Source organism: Sphaerodactylus townsendi, linkage group LG05 (genome assembly GCF_021028975.2).
Source record: "Sphaerodactylus townsendi isolate TG3544 linkage group LG05, MPM_Stown_v2.3, whole genome shotgun sequence".
NCBI lineage: Eukaryota > Metazoa > Chordata > Lepidosauria > Squamata > Sphaerodactylidae > Sphaerodactylus > Sphaerodactylus townsendi.
This window is the reverse complement of record NC_059429.1, coordinates 19,967,619-19,989,885: the sequence shown is the minus strand read 5'-3', so window position 1 is coordinate 19,989,885 and position 22,267 is coordinate 19,967,619. Positions and strand designations below refer to the sequence as shown.

The 22,267-nt window shown below is 48.5% G+C and overlaps 1 protein-coding gene across 1 annotated transcript in view; it reads right to left on the bottom strand.

Moving 5' to 3' along the window:
* The window catches only part of LOC125433723 (myomegalin-like), a 48,570-nt gene that overhangs the window by 12,686 nt on the left and 13,617 nt on the right, over nt 1–22,267 (bottom strand). Inside the window, exons 7-15 of the mRNA XM_048498473.1 lie at nt 20,145–20,380; nt 18,700–18,751; nt 16,934–17,163; nt 15,847–15,984; nt 10,393–10,584; nt 5,461–5,739; nt 3,727–3,858; nt 2,076–2,253; nt 452–576 (exon numbers count right to left, since the gene is read on the bottom strand). Of these exons, the coding sequence (XP_048354430.1) occupies nt 452–576; nt 2,076–2,253; nt 3,727–3,858; nt 5,461–5,739; nt 10,393–10,584; nt 15,847–15,984; nt 16,934–17,163; nt 18,700–18,751; nt 20,145–20,380 (1,562 nt within the window). The remainder of the gene's footprint in view (nt 1–451; nt 577–2,075; nt 2,254–3,726; nt 3,859–5,460; nt 5,740–10,392; nt 10,585–15,846; nt 15,985–16,933; nt 17,164–18,699; nt 18,752–20,144; nt 20,381–22,267) is intronic.

Here is a 22,267-nt window from a genome sequence, read left to right as displayed (position 1 = left end):
ACCAGGCTGCTCCTTCAGCCAGAGGAACCTCCACCGGCCAAAGGAGCAGCCTGGCTGGACCCCTGCTTGGCACCCCTCGGCCCTGCCCTGCCCTGCCAGGCTATTCCTTTGGCTGGTGGAGGCTCTGCCGGTTGAAGAAGCAGCCTGGCAGGATGGGGGCAGGGCCGAGGGGTGCCTGGCTGTGGCCCAGCCAGGCTAATGTAAGTGGGGCACGGTGGTGAAGAGGGGGGTGGCCGGAGCAGGTGTTACCCTGGGCGCCATTTCCCCCCTATGCCTCTGGGGTGGGGTGGGGGGAGGAGTATGGCAAGTTTCAGAGACAAATGAAACAGGAGGAAAAGATGGAAAAGCAGTTCCAGTGTTTTCGTGTGGAAAAGAAACAAAGACGGCATGTAGTTTTCCTCTCATTCCAGATGCAGGAGTGGTGGCTCTTGCGTCGGCCCCTGACCATTACCTGCATCTGACTTCTGCAGAGGTCCCCCGGGAACTTTACAAACACGTAATTCTGCTTGCAAGGCTTTGAAGAGCAGCTCATTCTCTTCACACTGCCGCTGAAGTGACGCGACGCTGTGTTGAAGCCTGCAAGACATGGAGGAGATTGCTCATTTTGCCCAGTAAGCAATCCAGCACACTCTAATCCAACAACCAAGTGCCCTCGGTAGCTGAGTCGTGCTCCCTGCAGCAGCACCTGTGATGTTTCTGTTTTGTTGCCTGAACTGAATTTTGGTGTCTCTTGAGAAAGTTCGCCAGCTCCACCTTGGGAGCGACGTGGAGATTTTGGGGAGGTGGAGTCCAGTGGGGCACCACTGCAAAACAGCCCTCCCACACCCAACCCCCTGAATTCTGACTGCCCCGGGAGTTGGGGGTGGTGCAGCAGGGGGAGTTTCGCTGGGGGCTGGGTGCAGGAGGGAGAGAGGGAGAGAGCAAGCAGGCCAGGCAGTGGGCCAGGTGAAGCGGCAGGTTGGGCAGGTGGTGGGTGAGCGGAGGCTGGTGGGTTGGGGAGCAGGGGAGAATGCACCCCTCATGTGACCAAGGTGAGTGGCGCCTGGGTTGCAAGACCCCCTTCTGTTCCCCTAAGGCATGCCACTGGCAGAGCTTGAGGAAGGTGGAGTTTGGGGAGAGGAGGGACTTCAATGTGGCATAATATTATAGACTTCACCTTCCAAAGGGGCCATTTTTGTCACGATATATAAAAAAGAGAGAAAAGTTCACTAAAGGGTCATTTCAAGTTAGCAGAAGTTTGCCAAACCAAAGGACGGAGACAGTCAGTCTAGGGCTGTGGTGGCGAACCTATCGCACTCCAGATGTTCATGGACTACAATTCCCATCAGCGAATTGGCCATGCTAGCAAGGGCTGATGGGAATTATAGTTCATGAACATCTGGAGTTCCATAGGTTTGCCACCACTGGTCTAGGGTGAAGTGGCAGCTAACCTTTAACATGATTGGTGAATTCAACTGTGACTCTAGACCAGTGAAAGGCTGTTGCTTGGGCGGAGAAAAGTATCCTGTTGGATGTATGCTTTGTATATGCTAAGTTCAGTGAGTGATTTGGTCTAAGTTCAGTGTGTGTTCAACTTTGTTGTTGCTGAATAGTTCTGTATAGTCTTATGGTCTTGTATAGAATAGACTTGTGTAACCTTGCAACTGCAAAATTAAAACCTTCCTATGGAAAGAACATCTTGAGTGAAGAGTATTCTTTTCCTCAGTGTGGCAGAAGGTTGCAGTGAGTACAAGAAGACTACTATCCTTCTCATCTTACCAGAGTGACTCCGCTTTAAACTCTGCTGATAATTTTCTCCAAGTGAACTGATCTCTGTTGCCTGGAGATCAGTTTTAATAGCAGGGGATCTCCAGCCGCCTCCTGGTGCTTGGCAACCCTACACCCTGCCCCTGCCATCCACCCTTGGAGATCTCCTCACCCCACGGTTTTCACCCCCCGCCCATCTGGGGGCCAAAGAGATGCTCTCTTTCCCCCTGAATATCCATATATTGAACAGAACCTCACTGGTTATTTATTTATTATTTATATTTATATACCGCCCTCCCCGAAGGCTCAGGGTATTCTGTTCGTCCCACCTGGAGTTGACCTCCTGCAGAGCCAGGCACTCCTCCTGGAGCCGTGCGAAATCGCACTGCTTGTCCTGAACCTCTTTCCGCAGCCTCTGGTGCTCAGCCCGCTGCTGTTCCAGCTCCACCTCTCCATCCTGTAGCTTGGAGTGCGATGCCAGCAGAGCTTCCTGCAGGTGCCCCCACTCTGGAGGTTGAGAGAGGCAGTCAGGAAGAAGAAGAAGAGTTTGGATTTATACCCCACCCCAGAGAAATTCACGGGGGACTAAACCTGGGTCTACCTAGTACTAGTCTAATACTCTAATATAGTTGTAGGTCCGTGGTGGCGAACCTTTGGCACTCCAGATGTTATGGACTACAATTCCCATTAGCCCCTGCCAATTGGCCATGCTGGCAGGGGCTGATGGGAATTGTAGTCCATAACATCTGGAGTGCCAAAGGTTCGCCACCACTGTTCTAAATCGTTTCCCCACTTACCTGGGTGAGTGGTTGCTGCGCGCTACTCCCAGTGCGCATCATTTCTGATGCGCGCCCGGGCTTCCCCACGACCCTGTGAAAGGCGCTGTTTCAAAAGGCGCCAGGAATGTCACATGCTGAGGGGGTGCGACAGTGGCAGCGTTGGGGTGGCTGCGTTGTCGCCGCCCCTGTAATGGGGAGTGCTGGGGGACCCCGCGCTACTTGGGGAGAGTAGCGCGCAGCAGCAGGTAAGTGGGGAAACGCTCCTAGTCTAATAGTCTGAGCCAGCTATTTGCAGTTGACAATTAGCCACAATTTCTTTTCCCCGCCCCTTGCCTTTTTCATAAGTATTTTTATTTGGACAAATGCAGACAATCATTCTAATAACTCAAAGAGAAAAATCAAGATACTGCTGAATGGACAAGAAGAAGAAGAAGAGGAAGAGGAGGAGGAGGAAGAGGACTAATACATATTCAAATGGGGGGAAACCCAATACAGCTCAACTGACTAACTACTCACCCTCATACACTCCATATTATAGTCCATGTTATAGTCCAGATCTTGCCTTACTTGTGCAATAGATTTTCAAAAGGCAAGATAGTTCATGGTGGGGGCTCAAATTATTTGACCCCTCTAGACAAGAAGAAGAGTTTGGATTTACACCCCACCTTTCTCTCCTGTTAGGAGACTCAAGGGGGCTTACAAGCTCCTTTCCCTTCCTCTCCCCACAACAGACACCTTGTAAGGTAAGTGGGGCTGAGCGAGCTCCAAAGAACTGTGACTAGCCCAAGGTCACCCAGCAGGAATGTAGGAGTGCGGAAACACATCTGGTTCACCAGATAAGCCTCTGCCACTCAGGTGGAGGAGTGGGGAATCAAACCCGGTTCTCCAGATTAGAATCCACCTGATCTCAACCACTACACCATGCTGGCTCTCCAAAAATGGACTTTGGCAGTGCATGTCAGCCTGAGATCATGACACACAGACGCATTGCCCTAAAAGTATGCACAGTCCTTTCCCTAGATCCGTGGTGGCGAACCTTTGGCACTCCAGATGTTGTGGACTACAATTCCCATCAGCCCCTGCCAGCATGGTCAATTGGCCATGCTGGCAGGGGCTGATGGGAATTGTAGTCCATAACATCTGGAGTGCCAAAGGTTCGCCACCACTGCCCTAGATGGTTGAGGATGTTTTTTTCTCTTACCGGTCCTCTTTGCTATGGAGACCAGACTTGCCTCCAGCTTCTCCCGCAGGCGATTATTGGTAGAAATGGACTCCCCCAAGTGCTGGCCAAGGATCCGGATCTCGGCCAGATGTTCTTGGAGCAAACTGGCATCTATGTCCAATCAATGAAGGGGCATGCAAACACAAGAGAAGGGGGACCTGGTATCAGGGCTAAGAAGGTCTGAGAGGCCTCACTTTGCCACAACAATCCACAGCATAGATCAGGTCGTAGTCCCACACACGAGCCAACGTAATCACAACTTCCCTCATGGCCTGGCATGCAAATGGAGAGCCGGAAGCTGAATTTTCAAAGCACAGAACAGGGATGGTCCTCAGCTATGCCTGACTGATGCCATTCCAGAAAGCACAAAACTTTGGAGCGGAATCAGAAAACTTGGTCCGTTTCCACTCAGAGGTTTTGCTCCAGCTTTCTTCCCTAAACTAGAACAATGTTTTATGGAGTGACCATACAATATTGTCCTCTCAGAGGCATACCAGGGGAAAATGGCTCCTGGGGCAACGCCTGCTTTGGGCGCTCCTGGAGCAGCCTGGCAGGGCCAGACCGACGGCGGCCCATGGCAGGCTCCCAGCCTGGCTGCTAGGAGCAGTTGGGCTGGGAGCCTGCCATGGGCTCACCAAGCACCTGCCACATGGTCCAATGGGGGCGCCCAGGGTCAAATGACCCCCCCCATGTCCCTCTGGCAGATATGCCACTGCGCCTTTCTCTGCCTTTTGGATCAGGGTTGCAGTTAGTAGGAGGGGCAGTTTTGTCAATTGAATATTAATAACCTGAAAGGACGGGGTGTGGTGACCTTGGTCCAATCACAAAGGCCATGTATGCACTTGAGGTCTCCTTCGCACTGAGCATTTATTCCCCCTGCGTTGGATTCTTGGATGCGCACATGTTCCCCCCTCTCCTGAACCTACCGCGCCTCAGATCAGAGAATCTCCATGGCTTCTAAAATCCCCAAGAACACAACTTTTCCTCCCCCTTCACAGGGAGAGCGAAGGGACTCAATGTGTGTTTTACTGTTTTCAGGTTTTCTCTCTTCCCGGCTTTCCCTGCCCAAACACCAGTTCCTCCTGCTCTTCCAGGCACCACTTCAGACAGATTGAAAGGTCTGATTTTTTAAAAAAATTATTTATTTTCATGCTGAAGGTCTATTGCTTGAGCAATAGACCCTTGAAATTGACCTCAAACTTGCATGATCTAGCAAATTAACACTGAGCCAAAGGTGCACTCCCCCCCACCAAAAAGCAGCAGGCAACCTTCCCAGCTAGAAGTTGCATGGGTAGAACAAGGAAGTGTGGGGTGGGCATAATGGAGTTCAGCTGGGGACACTTTGTGGCAGGAGATTCCCCTTTTTAAACAAAAAGCCATACGTAAAAAGCCACTGCAAACTGCAAGAGAACCAGTGCATGGATAAATGGCCAAGGACCAGAGGCAGATGGAGGGGAAATGATGCCTGGAGACAACTCCTTCTCTGGGAGCCTCCCACCCCGTGCCCCCCATACTTGGGGACATGCCCCCCCGAGCCCCCGTCCACAGGCTGGCTTCCAAAAGTTGGCTTTCCTGCATGGAGGTGGGGGCGGGGCGGGGCAAGGACTGATTCATCTTCTTGTGCCTGGGAGAGCAAGATTAAATTGGCCAATACCCACTTTGCAAACACATCCCTCCCTCATGCTCAAAACCAGGGGGAACCTTAGGTGTTACCTGAGGGCCTCAGTCCTGGCAGGCATGCTGAGGAGCAGGATGGCAGACTTCCACAGGCGAGTCCCTTCCGAGGCTCCTGGAAGTGTGTCGTATTCCCGGTCTCCCCCAGGACCTCCCCGGCTTTCTTGTTCCAGTTGGCAGAGCTCTGCACAGGAAATGACGGCGGGACGCAATGCTTCGCCTGGGGCCAATGCTGGGAGCTGAAGGCAGGGCTGTCTGTCGCAAAGAGGCCCGTCGACAACTCCGGTTTCTCTGGCGACAGTGCCGAAAGTGATATACCTAAGCAGAAGGGATCTGAGTTAGTCGGGTGCTCCAGACCACTGGCTTACTCTAGTGATTCCCAACCTTTTTTCACACACGTACCTTTTGACAGCCTGCTTCTCTAAAATTTTGCCCCCAAATTAGCAAATCCATTATGTAATTTTTCACGTACCCCCAAATGCCCTGGTGCATACCCCTGGGGGCACAGATACCCCAGGTTGGCAGCCACTGCTCTAGTAGAGCAGGAGATTTCCCAGACCAGTGGTGGCGAACCTTTGGTAGTCCATATTGTAGTCCATAACATCTGGAGTGCCAAAGGTTTGCCACCACGGTCCTAGACTTTGATAGGAGGAGGCCCACTTCCCCAGCCAATGTTACACAGGTCACCTCAGAAGAAGGAGAGAACATTCCCTCATAACCAAAGCTATTCACTCTTGCCCCATGGCTTGTGAGTCCAATGGCCAGAAACCAGCCCTCACTATCCTCACTATGGGTCACTATTCCCAGGAGACATTCTCTTTCTGCTCTTGTTCTGTGGTGTCGGCGCTTGGAATTTGGGGAAGAATTTGGCTTTTCCACAGACTCTGTCTTTGGTTCAAAAGCTTTGACCAAAGGTGGCTTTGGTTCAAAAACTCTGACAAAAGGTGGCTTGCCACGATTACAAGACACAAGGCACACATTGTCGTGGGCTGTTGAAGATGGGGGAGGTTGAGCCAATGTGGTACAGTGGCCATAGTGAGGAGAGGCAAGTTCAAATCCCACTACAAAACACAACGTTCGGTGGATGCCCTTGAAGCAGCTGCTAATCCATTTCCTGACTTGTGAAAATAAGAGAAGGACCCACATATATAATCAAGAACACCAAAAAAGACAGTCTTATAAGCAGGCATGCATCTAATCAACAACCCATCCACAAACTGCTTTGGCAAAGGAACTAAGGCAAGGCATGCAACTGCTTGCCCCCCCCCCCCCTCAATGCTCAGGTAGAAGCAGCAGTGGCATAGTGGCTAAGAGCTGGTGCACTCTGATCTGGAGGAACCAGGTTTGATTCCCCGCTCTGCCGCTTGAGCTGTGGAGGCTTATCTGGGGAATTCAGATTAGCCTGTGCACTCCCACACACACCAGCTGGGTGACCTTGGGCTAGTCACAGCTTTTCAGAGCTCTCTCAGCCCCACCTACCTCACAGGGTGTTTGTTGTGAGGGGGGAAGGGTAAGGAGATTGTAAGCCCCTTTGAGTCTTCTACAGGATAGAAAGGGGGATATAAATCCAAATTCTTCTTCTTCTTCTTCTTCTTCTTCTTCTTCTTCTTCTTCTTCTTCTTCTTCTTCTTCTTCTTCTTCTTCTTCTTCTTCTTCTTCTTCTTCTTCTTCTTCTTCTTCTTCTTCTTCTTCTTCTTCTTCTTCTTCTTCTTCTTCTTCTTCTTCTTCTTCTTCTTCTTCTTCTTCTTCTTCTTCTTCTTCTTCTTCTTGGAACTGGGGGCAATAAGGGAATTGGGGATGGGATCCATTCCATCCATGAAAGGCAGGCTTGGATTCAAGTCTCAAAAAATGAAACCACAACAACAACCTTCAGAAATGGCCTCGAGCCTCACTGATAGACACCACTACTGGCTCTCTTAGCAGGTGGCAGAAAGCCAAGCAGGGCTGGCATCTCTTGGCTGGGTAAAAGATAGCCAGTGAGCAACCAGGCAGGATCTAGGCATCTATCCTTAGATCATGGGTCTGCAACCTGCGGCTCTCCAGATGTTCACGAACTACAATTCCCATCAGCCCCTGCCAGCATGGCCAATTGGGATTTGTAGTCCATGAACATCTGGAGAGCCGCTGTAGTCCATGAACATCTGGAGAGCCGCTGGTTGCAGACCCCTGCCTTAGATGGCCCAGAAGTGTAGCTCCTCGGAGACGGGGGGTCACAACGCATCGGGCGCGTGCCCCTGTGGGGGCGTGGCGAGGGCGTTCCAGGGGCGTGGAGGATGCACCAGTTCACCGGGCGCTTTCCCCCTTTGCTACGCTTCTGGATGGCCCCTTTGTAAGCATTTGGATCCCTTGTCCCACTTAAAAATACCACAAAGGCATCGGGGTCAAAGACAGGCATAAGAGCAAGACATTGCTCCCCACAAAACGGATGCCTGTCAGATAGTTTTAGGGATCTATCTTGTGTGTTAAACCTGGGCAGGAAGGCAGTTGGCCACTGAGCTTTCCCCCTGAGACATGGATTTCAAAACTCTCTTTGGAGTTATTCCAACTCTTAAGAATAATCCCTTCTCATGGGTAACTAGCCCCTTCCTGTACCCTCACAGATAGGAAGGTGCCTGGCAAGATGGGATACCTAGAGGGGTAGGTGGCCAGCACCCGGCTGAGCAGTGAAGTGGCCGGCTGGGCCTTGTGATTCGAGAGTGAAAAGTGATGCAGATGGTACAGCAGGACAAACAGCTCATAGATAAGATTGCGCATTTCTGGAAAACTTTATTCCTGAGTCAGCAGTAAGGAAGCAGAAAAGCTGGCAAGTCTGGTTAAGACTTGACAAACCTACATATAACACCTACTTTTTAGAAACTGGAACATGGGTTTCAACACTCTGGCCGAATTCCCACTGAAAATTTAATCTAGATACAACCAAGTTTCAAAAGAATCGGCACCTTTTCATCCAGGTTCCAACATTTTCACTGCAGCATGTTTCTAGTGAAGACATCTAGGCCTTTTCCTTGGGGGTGCCTGCTGTCAGGGGTGCAATTGTTAAGCTAGCAGTACCAAAATTTCAGAATATCTTTAGGAGACCCTCCTGATCATACCACCCAGGTTTGGTGAAGTTTGGTTCATGGGGGCCAAAGTTATGGACCCTCAAATGTGTAGCCCCCATCTCTTATTTGCTCTCATTGGAGTGTTTTTTCAAAAAGGTGCATATACAAGCAGGTCCAGGAAAATCCCGTGATAAGGGTGCGGGGAGCACCAGAAACGGGACTGATCTGTGTTCTGCGGTTCGGCTGTGAGGAGATCTGGCGGGAACCTGGACATTTCAGGTGACTATTCCAGGATTAATCGCCAGGATTAATCACCAGTGAGGATATTTGGAGTTATTTCATCTGTGAAGAATAATCCTTTCTCATGGGTAACTAGCTCCTTCCTATACGAATCTGCCCTCCCGAAATCCTCCCCATTTCTTACTGAGGCAAACTTCAGGTATGTGTTGCAGATATCACAGAGCTAGGCAGCAGGCATTTCACTTCTGAGAAATGTAGCCACAGAACCCAAGGGTTCATGGTCATCCAAATTCAAATAATCTGTGGGTGATTCATAGAGAGATGTCATAGTTTTGTTATCGATTGCCAGATGGTGTGACAATTGAAGGCTGTGGCAACCTATTGGAGTCAGATCAATTGTTCGCCCATTTCCTTGTCCCCTATCCCTTCTTCTGTGTTTGGCGCCACCCCAACAAACTCTGTGTTTTATAGTGGAGTGTTGATACTGTATGTTGTTGTGATGCCTGGGTTCTGTTGGTGGGTCTTCAGTCTGGTCTGTGGAGAGGTGTATGGGAATGGCACTTTTGATGAGTTCATTTGGGCTACACTATTGATAAGACTCTGAATGTTTGTTGTATTTATCTGTCTTTTATGGACAATTGTTTTATTGTAATTTGGTATGCCAATAAAGGCTTGTCTATGTCAACACAGAACCCAAGGCACCTGTCACTGTGCTATGGGGCCCCTGACTTGCCAGCTCCCCAGTCAATCACCTTAATCCAGCTCACATCAGGGCTGCCAACCTTATAGGTTGCCTGGAGTTCTCTTGGAATTGCAACTGATCCCCAAATTACAAAGATCGGTTACCCTGAAGGAAATAGCAACTTCAGAGGGTGGACTCTATGACATCACATCCTCCCCCTCAAACTCTGTCCTCCCAAAGCAATGTCCCCAAATCTGCAGGAATGTCTGTGAGAGAGTGGAACACAAAACACATCCATGAAAGCCAGCATGGTGTAGTGGTTAAGAGCAGTAGACTCTAATCTGGAGAACTGGGTTTGATTCCCCTCTCCTCCATATGAACGGTAGACTCTGATTTGGTGAACTGGATTTATTTCTCTGCTCTTATATTTGATATCTGCTGGTTGACCTTGGGCTATTTACAGTTCTCTTAGCACGGTCTCAGTCCCACTTACCTCACAAGGTTCTGATTTGGGGGAGGAAGGGGGGGAAAAGAAAGATGATTATAAGCCACATTGAGACTCCTTGTGGTTCAGAAAAGGGGTTAAATTCTATACATGGGGCACTTTCTCACATGCAGAATAATGCACTTTCAATCCACGCTCACAATTGTTTGCAAGTGAATTCTGCTATTTCGCACAGTAAAAAACTAGCTGCAAAGTGCATTGGAAGTTATTCTGCATGTGCGGAAATGCCCACAGTAAGGTTCTGAGTTGAAGAGGCCCCAATACATTACCATTTTTTTTTTTTACATTTAGATACCCTCTTCATAAACTGAAGACCTTAGCTTGTGTGCAAATCCAGTTCTGGAATAATAATATCTGGAATAATCAATAAGTTCTGGAATAATCAATAATATTCTGGGAGGCTGCTCGTGTCTTTGGTCTGCGCAGGGGTGACGACACTCTTCAAGCCATGCAAAGCTACATGCCAAAGAGCTTAGGTACAGCGTCAAGTCCAAAGTGCTCACTTTCTCCGAGCTGCTTCTGCAGCATCTGTAACTCCTGCTGTGCGCTGGCCAATGAGAAGCCCGGCGCCCCACAGCAGCCAAGGAACGGCGCAGTGGCCGGTGGACACCCAACAGGCAGGAAGGAACCAAACCTCGAGGCAACGGGAGCCAAAGGGTAGTTAGATGGCTTGGGTAGGGACTCGGGGTGGAAGCCTAGATACAGAAAGGGTGGAAATGGAAGAGAGGAGATGCAATGTAAGTTGATGACATCCTGGCGCAGGGACCGGACAAGTTCTTCTCAGCAGTTACAGCTTTGGGGACAGAGCCAGACAGGTAGACCTTCCCACCGGGAGGGCTGGCTCTGTGAAAGAGCTATCATTATTACAGCCTCTCCTACTTTCCAAACAGCAGCCTAATGCTGAGTTACAACCACCATCTTTCTCCTCTGACCACGCTGCTTCTTCTACATAGGGTCCTTTGACAGGTGATGCTAAGTCAGGGCTGACTGGGAATCACCTGTCCCAGAGCCAAAACCTTTTGGGATCCTGCCCAGACCAAAACAGGGGCAGGGATAGAATGGCTGATTCCCCTCCCCTCACTCAGGACAGCTCTGTGTGCCATTTGCCTCTCACATGACTGCTTCCCCATGGTGATTTTCTCTGCTCATTCAGGTAGCAGCAATCTATTTTCTACGCCATCAACTACTTTAGATCAAAGGAGCAGAGGTTTATTCCTCCCCTCCCAAGGAAATTTGGATTCAGAATTTTCCCCTCATTGCTTACACTTTCTGCAAGGGCCAATAAAAGAGGGGGAAAGGCGGGTTACATGAACCTGCCCTTACCCTGGCCCGTTCGCTTGGCTGGCTGTCCCATGGACAGACAGCACGTTGGCCGGGGCACGGGTCTTCACACAAAGGTGCACCATTTTTGTACTAGGAGCAGCAGTGGCGTAGGAGGTTAAGAGCTCATGTATCTAATCTGGAGGAACCGGGTTTGATTCCCAGCTCTGCCGCCTGAGCTGTGGAGGTTTATTTGGGGAATTCAGATTAGCCTGTACACTCCCATACACACCAGCTGGGTGACCTTGGGCTAGTCACAGCTCTTCTGAGCTCTCTCAGCCCCACCCACCTCACAGGGTGTTTGTTGTGAGGGGGGAAGGGCAAGGAGATTGTCAGCCCCTTTGAGTCTCCTGCAGGAGAGAAAGGGGGGATATAAATCCAAACTCTTCTTCTTCTTCTACTTCCCTGCCGGATTTTGCAGGCAGGCAGGATCGACCTCCCCCCCGGCCATGATACGGCCCATTTCCCCTGTGTGGCTCTGCAGATAGGAGCTGGGGAAGGGGTTTTCGAGAATCGTGTTATGTGCGATTCTCTTTTTTTAATACGGTTCACAGCTGTGGCCGAGAGCTGCATTAAAACAAAAGAATGGCATGTAACGTGATTCTCGAAAAATCCAGGTGGTGGTGGTGGTGGGAACACACAGCGGATTCGCGTTGGGATTGGGATCCGTGTGAAGTCCCCCCCCCAACCTGGTTTTTTTCCGGTGTTATCCCAGTTTAAATGGCCCGTGCAGAAAGGGCCCTAGACAAAGGCCATTTATGCGTGCACTACTTCCTCCACAGCCATTTGCTTTGCAATGAGTTTTCCCCATGGTTTTTGGTTTACACAGCAGTTTATGCAGCAGTGGCATAGGAGGTTAAGAGCTCGTGTATCTAATCTGAAGGACCTGGGTTTGATTCCCAGCTCTGCCGCCTGAGCTGTGGAGGCTTATCTGGGGAAGTCAGATTAGCCTATGCACTCCCACAAACGCCAGCTGGGTGACCTTGGGCTAGTCACAGTTCTTCTGAGCTCTCTCAGCCCCACCTACCTCACAGGGTGTTTGTTGTGAGGGGGCAAGGGCAAGAAGATTGTAAGTCCCTTTGAGTCTCCTGCAGGAGAGAAAGGGGGGGTATCAATCCAAACTCTTCTTCTTCTTCTCTACACAGGGATTCTCCTCCTGTGAAGTGTCTCTAGGTGAGTCAAGTGAATCATTTTGCCCACTCACTAGTTCTTTGGTCTTTGTGTGCAACCTCTATTTGGGGAGGCTACCTGCTGCCTTTTTGTGAGTGTATGGGTCGTCTTTGGTCTTGTGTTATTTTGCTAGAGCATGCACATTTCATGTCAATTTCACGTCTCTCCAGATATACACTTTCATTTTTAAAAAGGACCTTCTCAGTGTTTTGAAACGGTGGCCTGAAAAGTGGGAAGAACTTCTCAGATGTGGATGAGGGAAGGCCAGAAGGAGTGAGAAAACCCGAAGAAAGCCTAACGCCTATTTCCTTTGCTTTCCCTGTGAAGGGAGAGAAAAAAGTTGCACAGCAGGCCTTGGAAACCATGGGAATTCTCTGATTCGAGGGTGGGATGACTGGCGAAGAGGGGAAAACATGTACATAACTGAGAATCAAACCAAAGGGAATGTACACTCAAGGCGAAGGAGACCACATGTGTGTAAAAGGCCTAAGAAAATAGAAAACTTCTCCCCAGTTTTTCTGTCATGATTGGGGGATATGACGAAGAAGAAAAAGAAGAGTTTGGATTTATATCCCCCCCTTTCTCTCCTGCAGGAGACTCAAAGGGGCTGACAATCTCTTTGCCCTTCCCCCCTCACAACAAACATCCTGTGAAGTAGATGGGGCTGAGAGAGCTCCGAGAAGCTGTGACTAGCCCAAGGTCACCCAGCTGGTGTGTGTGGGGGTGCACAGGCTAATCTGAATTCCCCAGATAAGCCTCCACAGCTCAAGCGGCAGAGCTGGGAATCAAACCTGGTTCCTCCAGATTAGATACACGAGCTTTTAACCTCCTACGCCACTGCTGCTCCGGGTTGGGGTGGGGGGAGTCACTGGCTGGAAAATGGCTGTCCACCTATTTCTGGGGATAATTCAGAGCGCTCAGGCCTTAATGGCTTGGAGCTGGGGTGCTTGAAAGACCACCTCCCTCTGCTCCTTCCAGCCTGCCGAATAAGAGATTTCTTCCCAAGCTCTGCTCTCCAAACCACTGCCTGCAGAGGTGAGACAGGTGATTGCCAGAAAACAGGCCTTTTTCAGAAGTGGCTCCTCATCTTCAGAAATCCCCCCACCCTTGATGCTACAGAGCCAGCGTGGTGTAGTCATTAAGAGTGGATTCTAATCTGAAGAACTGGATTTGATTCCCAACTTTTCCACCTGAGTGGCAAAGGCTTATCTCGTCAACCAGATGTGTTTCCGCACTCCTACATTCCTACTGGGTGACCTTGGGCTAGTCACAGTTCTTTGGAACTCTCTCAACCCCACCTACCTCACAAGGTGTCTATTGTGGAGAGAGGAAGGGAAAGGAGCTTGTAAGCCACCTTGAGTCTCCTTACAGGAGAGAAAGATGGGGTATAAATCCAAACTCCTCTTCTTCTAGTGCCACCTGCTTCATATTTCCGGAGGTACCTTGAGAAAACATTTGCTTGCACCCAGGCTTTTGGACAAGGGCTTCCATCTTTTTAAACTGTTTTATAGCCTTATAGCCTTTTATAGCCTTTTAAACTGTTTTAAACTCCTTATAGCCTTAGGACTTTTCTATAAATATCATCTCAGGCTGCTGAATGTTGTTGTGTACTGTGGATGTGACCTGTTTTTTTAATGGATCATTCTTAGATTATTGGGTTGGATCCAGTGGAAGGCATTTCCAGTAGCAGACCAATGGTGTGCCCAAAACACTACTCCTGGAGAACAGGAAACCCCCCAAAGGAGCAGCAGTGGCGTAGGAGGTTAAGAGCTCGTGTATCTAATCTGGAGGAACCGGGTTTGATTCCCAGCTCTGCCGCCTGAGCTGTGGAGGCTTATCTGGGGAATTCAGATTAGCCTGTGCACTCCCACACACGCCAGCTGGGTGACCTTGGGCTAGTCACAGCTTCTCGGAGCTCTCTCAGCCCCACCTATCTCACAGGGTGTTTGTTGTGAGGGAAGAACTTAGAGAGAGATTGTCAGCCCTTGGAGTCTCCTGCAGGAGAGAGAAAGGGGATATAAATCAAGCAGCTTCTTCTTCTTTGAGCTTGTGGGAGGCTTATCTGGGGAATCTAGATTAGCCTGTGCACTCCCACACACACGCCAGCTGGGTGACCTTGCCAGTCACAGCTCGGAGCTCTCTAGCCCCACCTATCTCACATACAGGGTGCTCGGTTGTGGAGGGGGAAGCGGGCAAAGGAGATTGTCAGCCCCTTTGAGTCTCCTGCAGGAGAGAAAGGGGGGATATAAATCCAAACGCTTCTTCTTCTTCAAGGAACATGAAAGGTGAATTTGCAGTGGAAGGAAGGTTTCAGAAAAAAAAATCTGTTAGTGGAAATCTACTGCTGGATCCAACCCATTGTTATATTGTATTGTTTTTACAATGTGAGCCACCTCAAGGAAGCCTTTGATGCCGCAGCACACCATGCTTTTCTAAATAAAAAAGGAACATATTATTTGTTCTTTTATGTCAGCAATTGTTGTCCCCAAGACACAAAAACCCTTTGGAAAGGGACCTTGGATATCCTTGCAAAATCTTGACCCCCAACAGCATGGTTTTTTTTTTTAAATAGAAATTAAAAATCCTTGTGGCATAGATGTGTTTGTTTCTTTGGCTGTTGATTTGTCTGCTTTCTATACCACTTTAAGCATAGCCACACCTTTCTAAGTTCATTGACTTGGTCTTAGAAGGGTGCGACTCCACTTAGGAACTGTGCTGTTAATATGCTGATCTGTGTAATTTGTAATAAATACTTGTATCAAGGTATGGCTATTCGATCAGGAACACCAACATCTAGCTAGTAAAGCAAGGAGCTTGTTCTCTCCCCTCCATTTTAACATCATGCCCGGGAAATGCAAGACAGCTGCATATTTAAACATCTTGTCTGACCCTAAGTTGAGGTGGCTATTGACCAGAGCGAGAACCAACACGTTTCCATTAACCTTTTCCCCAGAGAGATTCAAGGCACCTTCACAGCAAAAGCGTACCTGTGAATACTGTCAAACCTCTGTGGAGTCATTGGAGCACATTTTATTAGTCTGTCCAAAATTTAACGATTTTAGACCAAACCTGTTTTTAGGGGATCCCTTACTGGTCCATCCAAGCCTTTTTAATCTTAAATTGAACTATCTTCTGAATACAGAGAATCCCAAGCAACTGGACATAGTGGCCAAATTCTTGCTCACTATTACGAAATGATTTCCTGGTTTCCTCTTTCGCTCTGATGTGTACATTTTGAAACAGGAGTACCTGTTTTATCTCGTAAAACTGTATTTGGATTACTTAGTTCTGCTATGTTTTAATGCCTAATAAAGGTATTTGAACTTGTAATAAATACATTGTGCTTTAAAAATTAAAAAAACACATTAAATGAAAGAGACAGAGGGGAAAGGAGAGGGATTCAACCCCATAAGGTTCCTTCCATCGAGCCGCCGCCCCATCACCATCCACAGTAAAGTAGTCCATACCTGCGGGAGCCTGACCTGGAACCTGTGAAGGATGCAGGGGATTGGGCAAAGAGAAGTTCTTTTGAACCGATTCTGGCAGAACAGCAAGAGTTGGATTGGATGGTGGGGCAGAAGCTTTCTCAGAATGGTGCCCAAGGTCTAGAAGAAACCATAGAAACAGAAGATAATTACCTGCATTCCGCCCCCCCAAAATGGCAACAAGGAGCATAAGCCCAAAGCAGAATTATTTCTCAACGCAACTTCTTCACAACAGTGGTGGAGGGCCTTGGAAATGGACATGAATAATATAAGTATGGGGGAAGAGAACATGGGCACGAGGTATATGACGATCAGCTTCCTCTTTGTCCTTTTTTCATTTCACATGAAGAAAATTCACACAGAATTCATGCCCACATCAGTGCCAAGACCCACAGAAGAACATGTCATGTCCCCAAGGAGATAGATGCCTTCCTCCTAGACTCAAACCACAACCCTGCATGAAGAGGTTTGTTCAATCTCTTGCATGTGGTGTTTCCTCCATTTTTAATTTTCCCTCTCCAAAAAAAACCATATAGCTATCTACAGACATATTTGAGTGGAATCCTTTTAGCCACTGAGGAAATTCCAGATTTCTAACTGGATATGTTTTGTCTTCACTAAAGAGGTGGACACTAATCTGGAGAATAGGGTTTGATTCCCCACACCTCCACATGAGTGGCATACTCTAATCTGGTGAACCAGGTTTGTTTCCCCATGCTTCCATGAAACCTGCTGGGTGACTTTGGGCTAGTTCATGATCACCTGGTGGCCAAAGGCACCTGGTGAGCCACTGCAAGTAGCAGAGAGCTGGACTAGTTGGACTCTGGTCTGATCCAGCTGGCTTGTTCTTATGTTCTTATGTTCTTATGATCACAGTTCTCTCCAAATTCTCTCAGTCCCACCTACCTCACAAGGTGTCTGTTGTGGGAAGAGGAGGGGAAAAGGAGTTTGTAAGCCACCTTGAGTCTCTTTACAGGCAAGAAAGGTGGGGTATAAATCCAAACTCTTCTTCCTCTGGGTAATCACATCATAAAGTAATGGAGTTCATTGTGCATCTCCATGGACGTACCTGCATTTAGGCGACCGTAGGGTTGGCCTTCACCGGGGTTGTCCTGGCACTCGCCAACATCTTCCATGTCGGAGCAGCCTTCCGTGCCATCAGAGAGGAAGGAAGTACTGCTGCCAGAACTGGGTGGCTCGGATATGGTGTGACTACTGGAAGGGGTCGTCGAGGGCCCTTGGAGTTTGGCCTGGAGGGTCTTGATAATTTGGTCCTTCTCTTGGAGCTTCTTGCTCAACCTGGGAAGAGAAAAAGCTTGGAAACTCTTGAGGACTTTCGCACTGATCCCTTCCTCCTATAACTCTCAGAATCCTCGTCATCACAGACTCTCTGTTTTGCTTATCTTTTGCTCTCAGTAAACCAACTCAGTAAACCAACTCCTGCTGCCACAGGAGGTGGTGATGGCCACTAACCTGGATAGCTTTAAAAGGGGCTTGGACAGATTTATGGAGGAGAAGTCGATCTATGGCTACCAATCTTGATCCTTCTTGATCTGAGATTGCAAATGCCTTAGCAGACCAGGTGCTCAGGAGCAGCAGCAGCAGAAGGCCACTGCTTTCACATCCTGCACATGAGCTCCCAAAGGCACCTGGTGGGCCACTGCGAGTAGCAGAGTGCTGGACTAGATGGACTCTGGTCTGATCCAGCAGGCTAGTTCTTATATTCTTATGTTCGTAACTACCTCACAGATCCCACTTGGGTCTTGAACCCTTCTTGAAGAGGACTCATTTTGGGCAGAACCTGCCATTGTTGTATTGACTGGCCTATGTTCAACAATCCCTGCCTTTGTAACCACAGCTTGTGGGTTCTGCGGGGCAGAACTTGGAAGGAGTTTGCAACAACTACATTTTAAACAAAATGGTTTACTTTCTTTAACATATGACGCTTATCAAACATTAACATTTAACTTAACACTCCAAGGTCCTGTTCAAGTTTCATTCCAAGACCTTCCAATTACAGTCTGATAGTGCCAAGTCCATTTTTCCTGCTGGTGGTGGGCTCATGACGACGCCAGAGGGTTGGTGAACTGGATTCAAGGTGAAGGTCCCCAAAAGAACTCTCACCAATTACATACACAAAAACCCTTAAACAAGGAGCAGCAGGAGGTTAAGAGCTTGTATATCTAATCTGGAGGAACTGGGTTTGATTCCCCGCTCTGCCGCCTGAGCTGTGGAGGCTTATCTGGGGAATTCAGATTAGCCTGTGCACTCCCACACATGCCAGCTGGGTGACCTTGGGCTAGTCACAGCTTCTCGGAGCTCTCTCAGCCCCACCTATCTCACAGGGTGTTTTGTTGTGAGGGGGGAAGGGCAAGGAGATTGTAAGCCCCTTTGAGTCTCCTACAGGAGAGAAAGGGGGGATATAAAGCCAAACTCTTCTTCTTCTTCTTCTTCTTCTTATAAAAATCAATCAAGGTCCCAGCCTGGTACTTGCTTCCTCCAACCTCATGAGTTCTGCAGCCTTCTGCTTCTTTTCGGACTCCACCCCTTTGTGGGTCATCCCATTCTTACTTAGGGGTCACACCTTCACATGATGATTTTCACTGGCTTGAATAGCCCCAGTTAAAAATGGAGGTTGGTATCACTTGAGCTATATCAAAGCCTCTGCCAGAGAAGCAACCAAGGAGTCTGGGCAGATACGCCCATGTCAGAAGCAGTAAACTATACTCTCCAGCGGAATAAAGCTGAATATTTTAGCCCCTCCCCTGGACAGCCACTGAAATGTCAGCAGGTAATGGCAAAATAAACCAGTGACAGGGAATTGCTTTTCATTACCTCAGAGCAAGCAGTTCATGACCAGATTTGTCCTCCATGTTTAGACCACTTCCTGAAAACAGAATTTGGAGAAAGTTAGACAGGGTACTTCAGTCCCATCGTATGAAGGTGTTTCCCTACCTCTTTCTTTTTAATGTGAGCTCCCTTATGGGGAAAAATTAGCCCCACTAACAGTTACTTTAATTTTACAGTTACTTTAATTTTAAATTAATTAAAGTTTTTGGTTGTTCTTCACGGCTACTCTTGATAGCGCTTCTGAGAAGCCTCGTTTCAAGTTAGCCTGAACCAGCTTTTGGTAAATAAAAGTTTGTAGGCAGGACTTGGCAATTTGGGGTGGGCGGTAGACAGAGGTGGGATCCAGCAGGTTCTCACAGGTTCCCGAGAGTAGGTTACTAATTATTTGTGTGTGCCGAGAGGGGGTTACTAATTGGTGATTTTGCCATGTGATTTTTGCCTTAATTATGCCCCTCCTCTCAGCAGTAGCGCGCAGAACTTGAAGCAGTCTTGCAGGAGGTGCACTGGTGTGCGTGGCAGCCTGCGCCTGCGGGCATTTGTTTCCCACCCAAGGACCGGTGCAGCGGCTGCATCCTTGCCACAGCCCCGCCCAGGAATGCCCCGCCCCTGGAATGCCCGGCCACGCCCCGGTAGTGTCCCGCCCAGCCCCATTGGCGCTGCGCCACAGTTTGAATCCCACCACCATGGGAACCTGTTACTAAATTTTTTGGATCCCACCACTGGCAGTAGAGGCTTAAGGTTTCAGCCCAAGTGGGGCTTGAAGAATTCCTGACTAGCAGATTCCTGGAGATTTAATGGAGGCAGCCTGGCGGGGGTATGGTTAGTTTAGGGACATGAGGTTAGCAAAGTATTTTGCCACGGAGCCGATCCTTCAAAGCAACCACTTTCTTCAAGGGAAGTGACCTCTGTTGTCTGGAGATCAGTTGTCATTCAAGTAGATCTCCAGGCCCCACCTGGAGTTTGGCAACCCTAGGAACCACAAAGTCTACTCTAGCTTCTTTACAGTTTTTTTTTTTTGCAATTTTCTTAAAGCTTTGACAAAAGTGTTGTTCTTTCAAAATAAATATACAGGTAACTGTAGCTGTCACAACAACAGACAGTGGCCTGAGCACTGAGCCAGGCTTGCAGGTGGGTGGAAGAATGTGGGCAAGGGACGAATGGGTTTTCTGCGGTTGTTCCGCACCTTGGTGTTGCTGGTGCCAGGTGGGTCAGGGCAGCTTGTGGAGGAGGAGATGGGGGAACGTGGAGGGTGGTGGGGAGGTGAGTAGCTTTGGGAGGGGTATGGCAGAGCGTAGACCAATTGGTGCGCAGGAAGCACAGGGCTTGATGGGTGTGTGTCCCGCGCTGTGATTGGCTAAGGGTCTGTCGTCTGACGTTTGAACCCTTAGCCAATTATATACAGTAAGATAAGAAGTGCATGAAGGACTTACTGTTGCTTAGTTTCCGGGCCAATCGTCCTACCAACTGGTTCCCTTGTGCCAAGTGCTCACGGAAGGTCTGACCCAGGAAGTAGTCGATGTCGGTGCCTCTCAGGATCTCTTCGAAGGACTTGATGGCATCGCTGAAGTGCTGGCTCAGTATCCGGCTCACCCCTTGTCCCTCACGGATGGTCTGACGCAGATGAGAGAGTTCCCGAGCCTGAGCTTGGACCAATGAATCATATTTCCTGGAATCAGTTAGGGGAAAGAGAGGGGGAAATGAAGTCTTAGGAGAGGCACAGCCTCCCAAACGACGAAGCAAAGCCTTCTCCTTGCTGCAGTCTCTACAGCACAGTGTAATAGAACCAGAACAAAGATTTCCAGCATACCTCCCATTGCTGCTGTGAATACAGAAACATTTAAACACATCAACCACACACCACTTTCCCACACACTTTCCTTGACTTAGCTCCTCCTACCATGGCCACCATACCACCCCCTACTATTTCAGGTTTTTTTCCCCTTTCAGATTGGTAATTGGCATAACAAGGTAGTGATGACTGATTTTTTAAAAGTCTGGAGGCATATGGGGGAAATGGCAGTAGCTGAGGGCTGAAGCAAAGGAGTGGTCACCATTGTAGGCTGTTCAAATGTTCTTTGGCTACGTTTCTGTTAGAATATTTGGCATTCCTAATTATTCTTTCAGTAAGTCCTTCCAGGAGTAAAATAGCTGCATTTGGTTGGTTGGTTAAGTTAATGAAGGGCAGGTGAGCTGCTAATAGGTTAATTGGGCAGTCACAGAGGTGGGATCCAACCAGTTCTCATCACTTCTCTAGAAGTGGTTACTAATTTTTTCTGAGTGCTGAGAAGGGGTTACTAAAGCAACCTCCCTGCCCAATAGGGACTGGAGGTGCGTGTGTGCGGCGGCACCACTGTTTGAATCCCACCACCATCAGAACCTGTTATTAAAATCTTTGGATCCCACCACTGGGCAGTCACCTTCCTTTTTGCATATAATAGTGCAGTTTTGCATGTTTCTCATTCCTCCCTCTGCTTTTTCTCCTTATGCTGTGTTGTTAATGCTGTTTGTTACTATGTTGGCGTGTTTGCTTGCCTGTGTATTTTTTTCACGTGATCAATTTTTTTGTCTTCCTCATTTTGTTGTATATATTTTGTAGGCAATTTTTTTTTCTTTTATAACTAGAATCCTCATAACGGATCATTCCTTTTTAAAACTCTGTTGCTTTTTCACTCTGCTAAGAACTTGGTAATTTCAGTTCTTCTATCAGTTTTTCCCCAAAGTGTTAATTAACAAGGTTTGGGAAGTTTGGAGCAAAGCAGAAGGAAAGTGGGCCATGATCCTCTGAAGATGCCAGCCACAGATGCAGGCGAAACGTCAGGAGAGAATGCTGCTAGAACACGGCCATACAGCCCGGAAACCACACAGCACCCAAAGTGGGCCATGATTGATTGATTAAATTTATATACCGCCCTCCCCCGGAGGGCGGTATATAAATCATTAGGGGATGATGCTAGTGTCATCAATTGTATCCATCAACGATCCATGCCAAAACAGAATGAAACCTCTCTGTTGATAGGAACCTTGTATGCAATCAGTAGAGAAAAAGGCATTCTTGCCACAGGCACCGAAGTGAGCCTAACCATCCTTAACAGAGAAAAGGGTAACTTTGGTCCAATCCATGCTTGATATGACTTGGAATGTGTGCATTGGAGTTTGCTGGCTCCGAACTGGGAAATATGTGTACATTTTGATAAGGAGAGAGGTTTGAGGAGAAGAAGGACTTCAGTGAGGCATAATGCCATTGAGTCCACCTTCCAAAGCAGCTGTTTTCTCCAGGTGAAAAGATCTCTATCGCCTGGAGATCAGCTGTAATTCCAGGAGATCTCCAGCCACAACCCAAAGGCTTTCATCTCTACTTTATCATTTGCATTTTACATGGTGTGGCCTTTTGTTCAAACTCGTGTGGAACCAACTAGGGTTTCGTATGCTGGCACCGACTCTGTTTACAGCAACCCAGAATACAGAGTTGCTCAAAAGGTTGCTCAATAAGTTCACCACAACCCCTACCTCCTATGCCTCATCAGGTTGGGAAAAGGCTTGTGGTGACACCAGA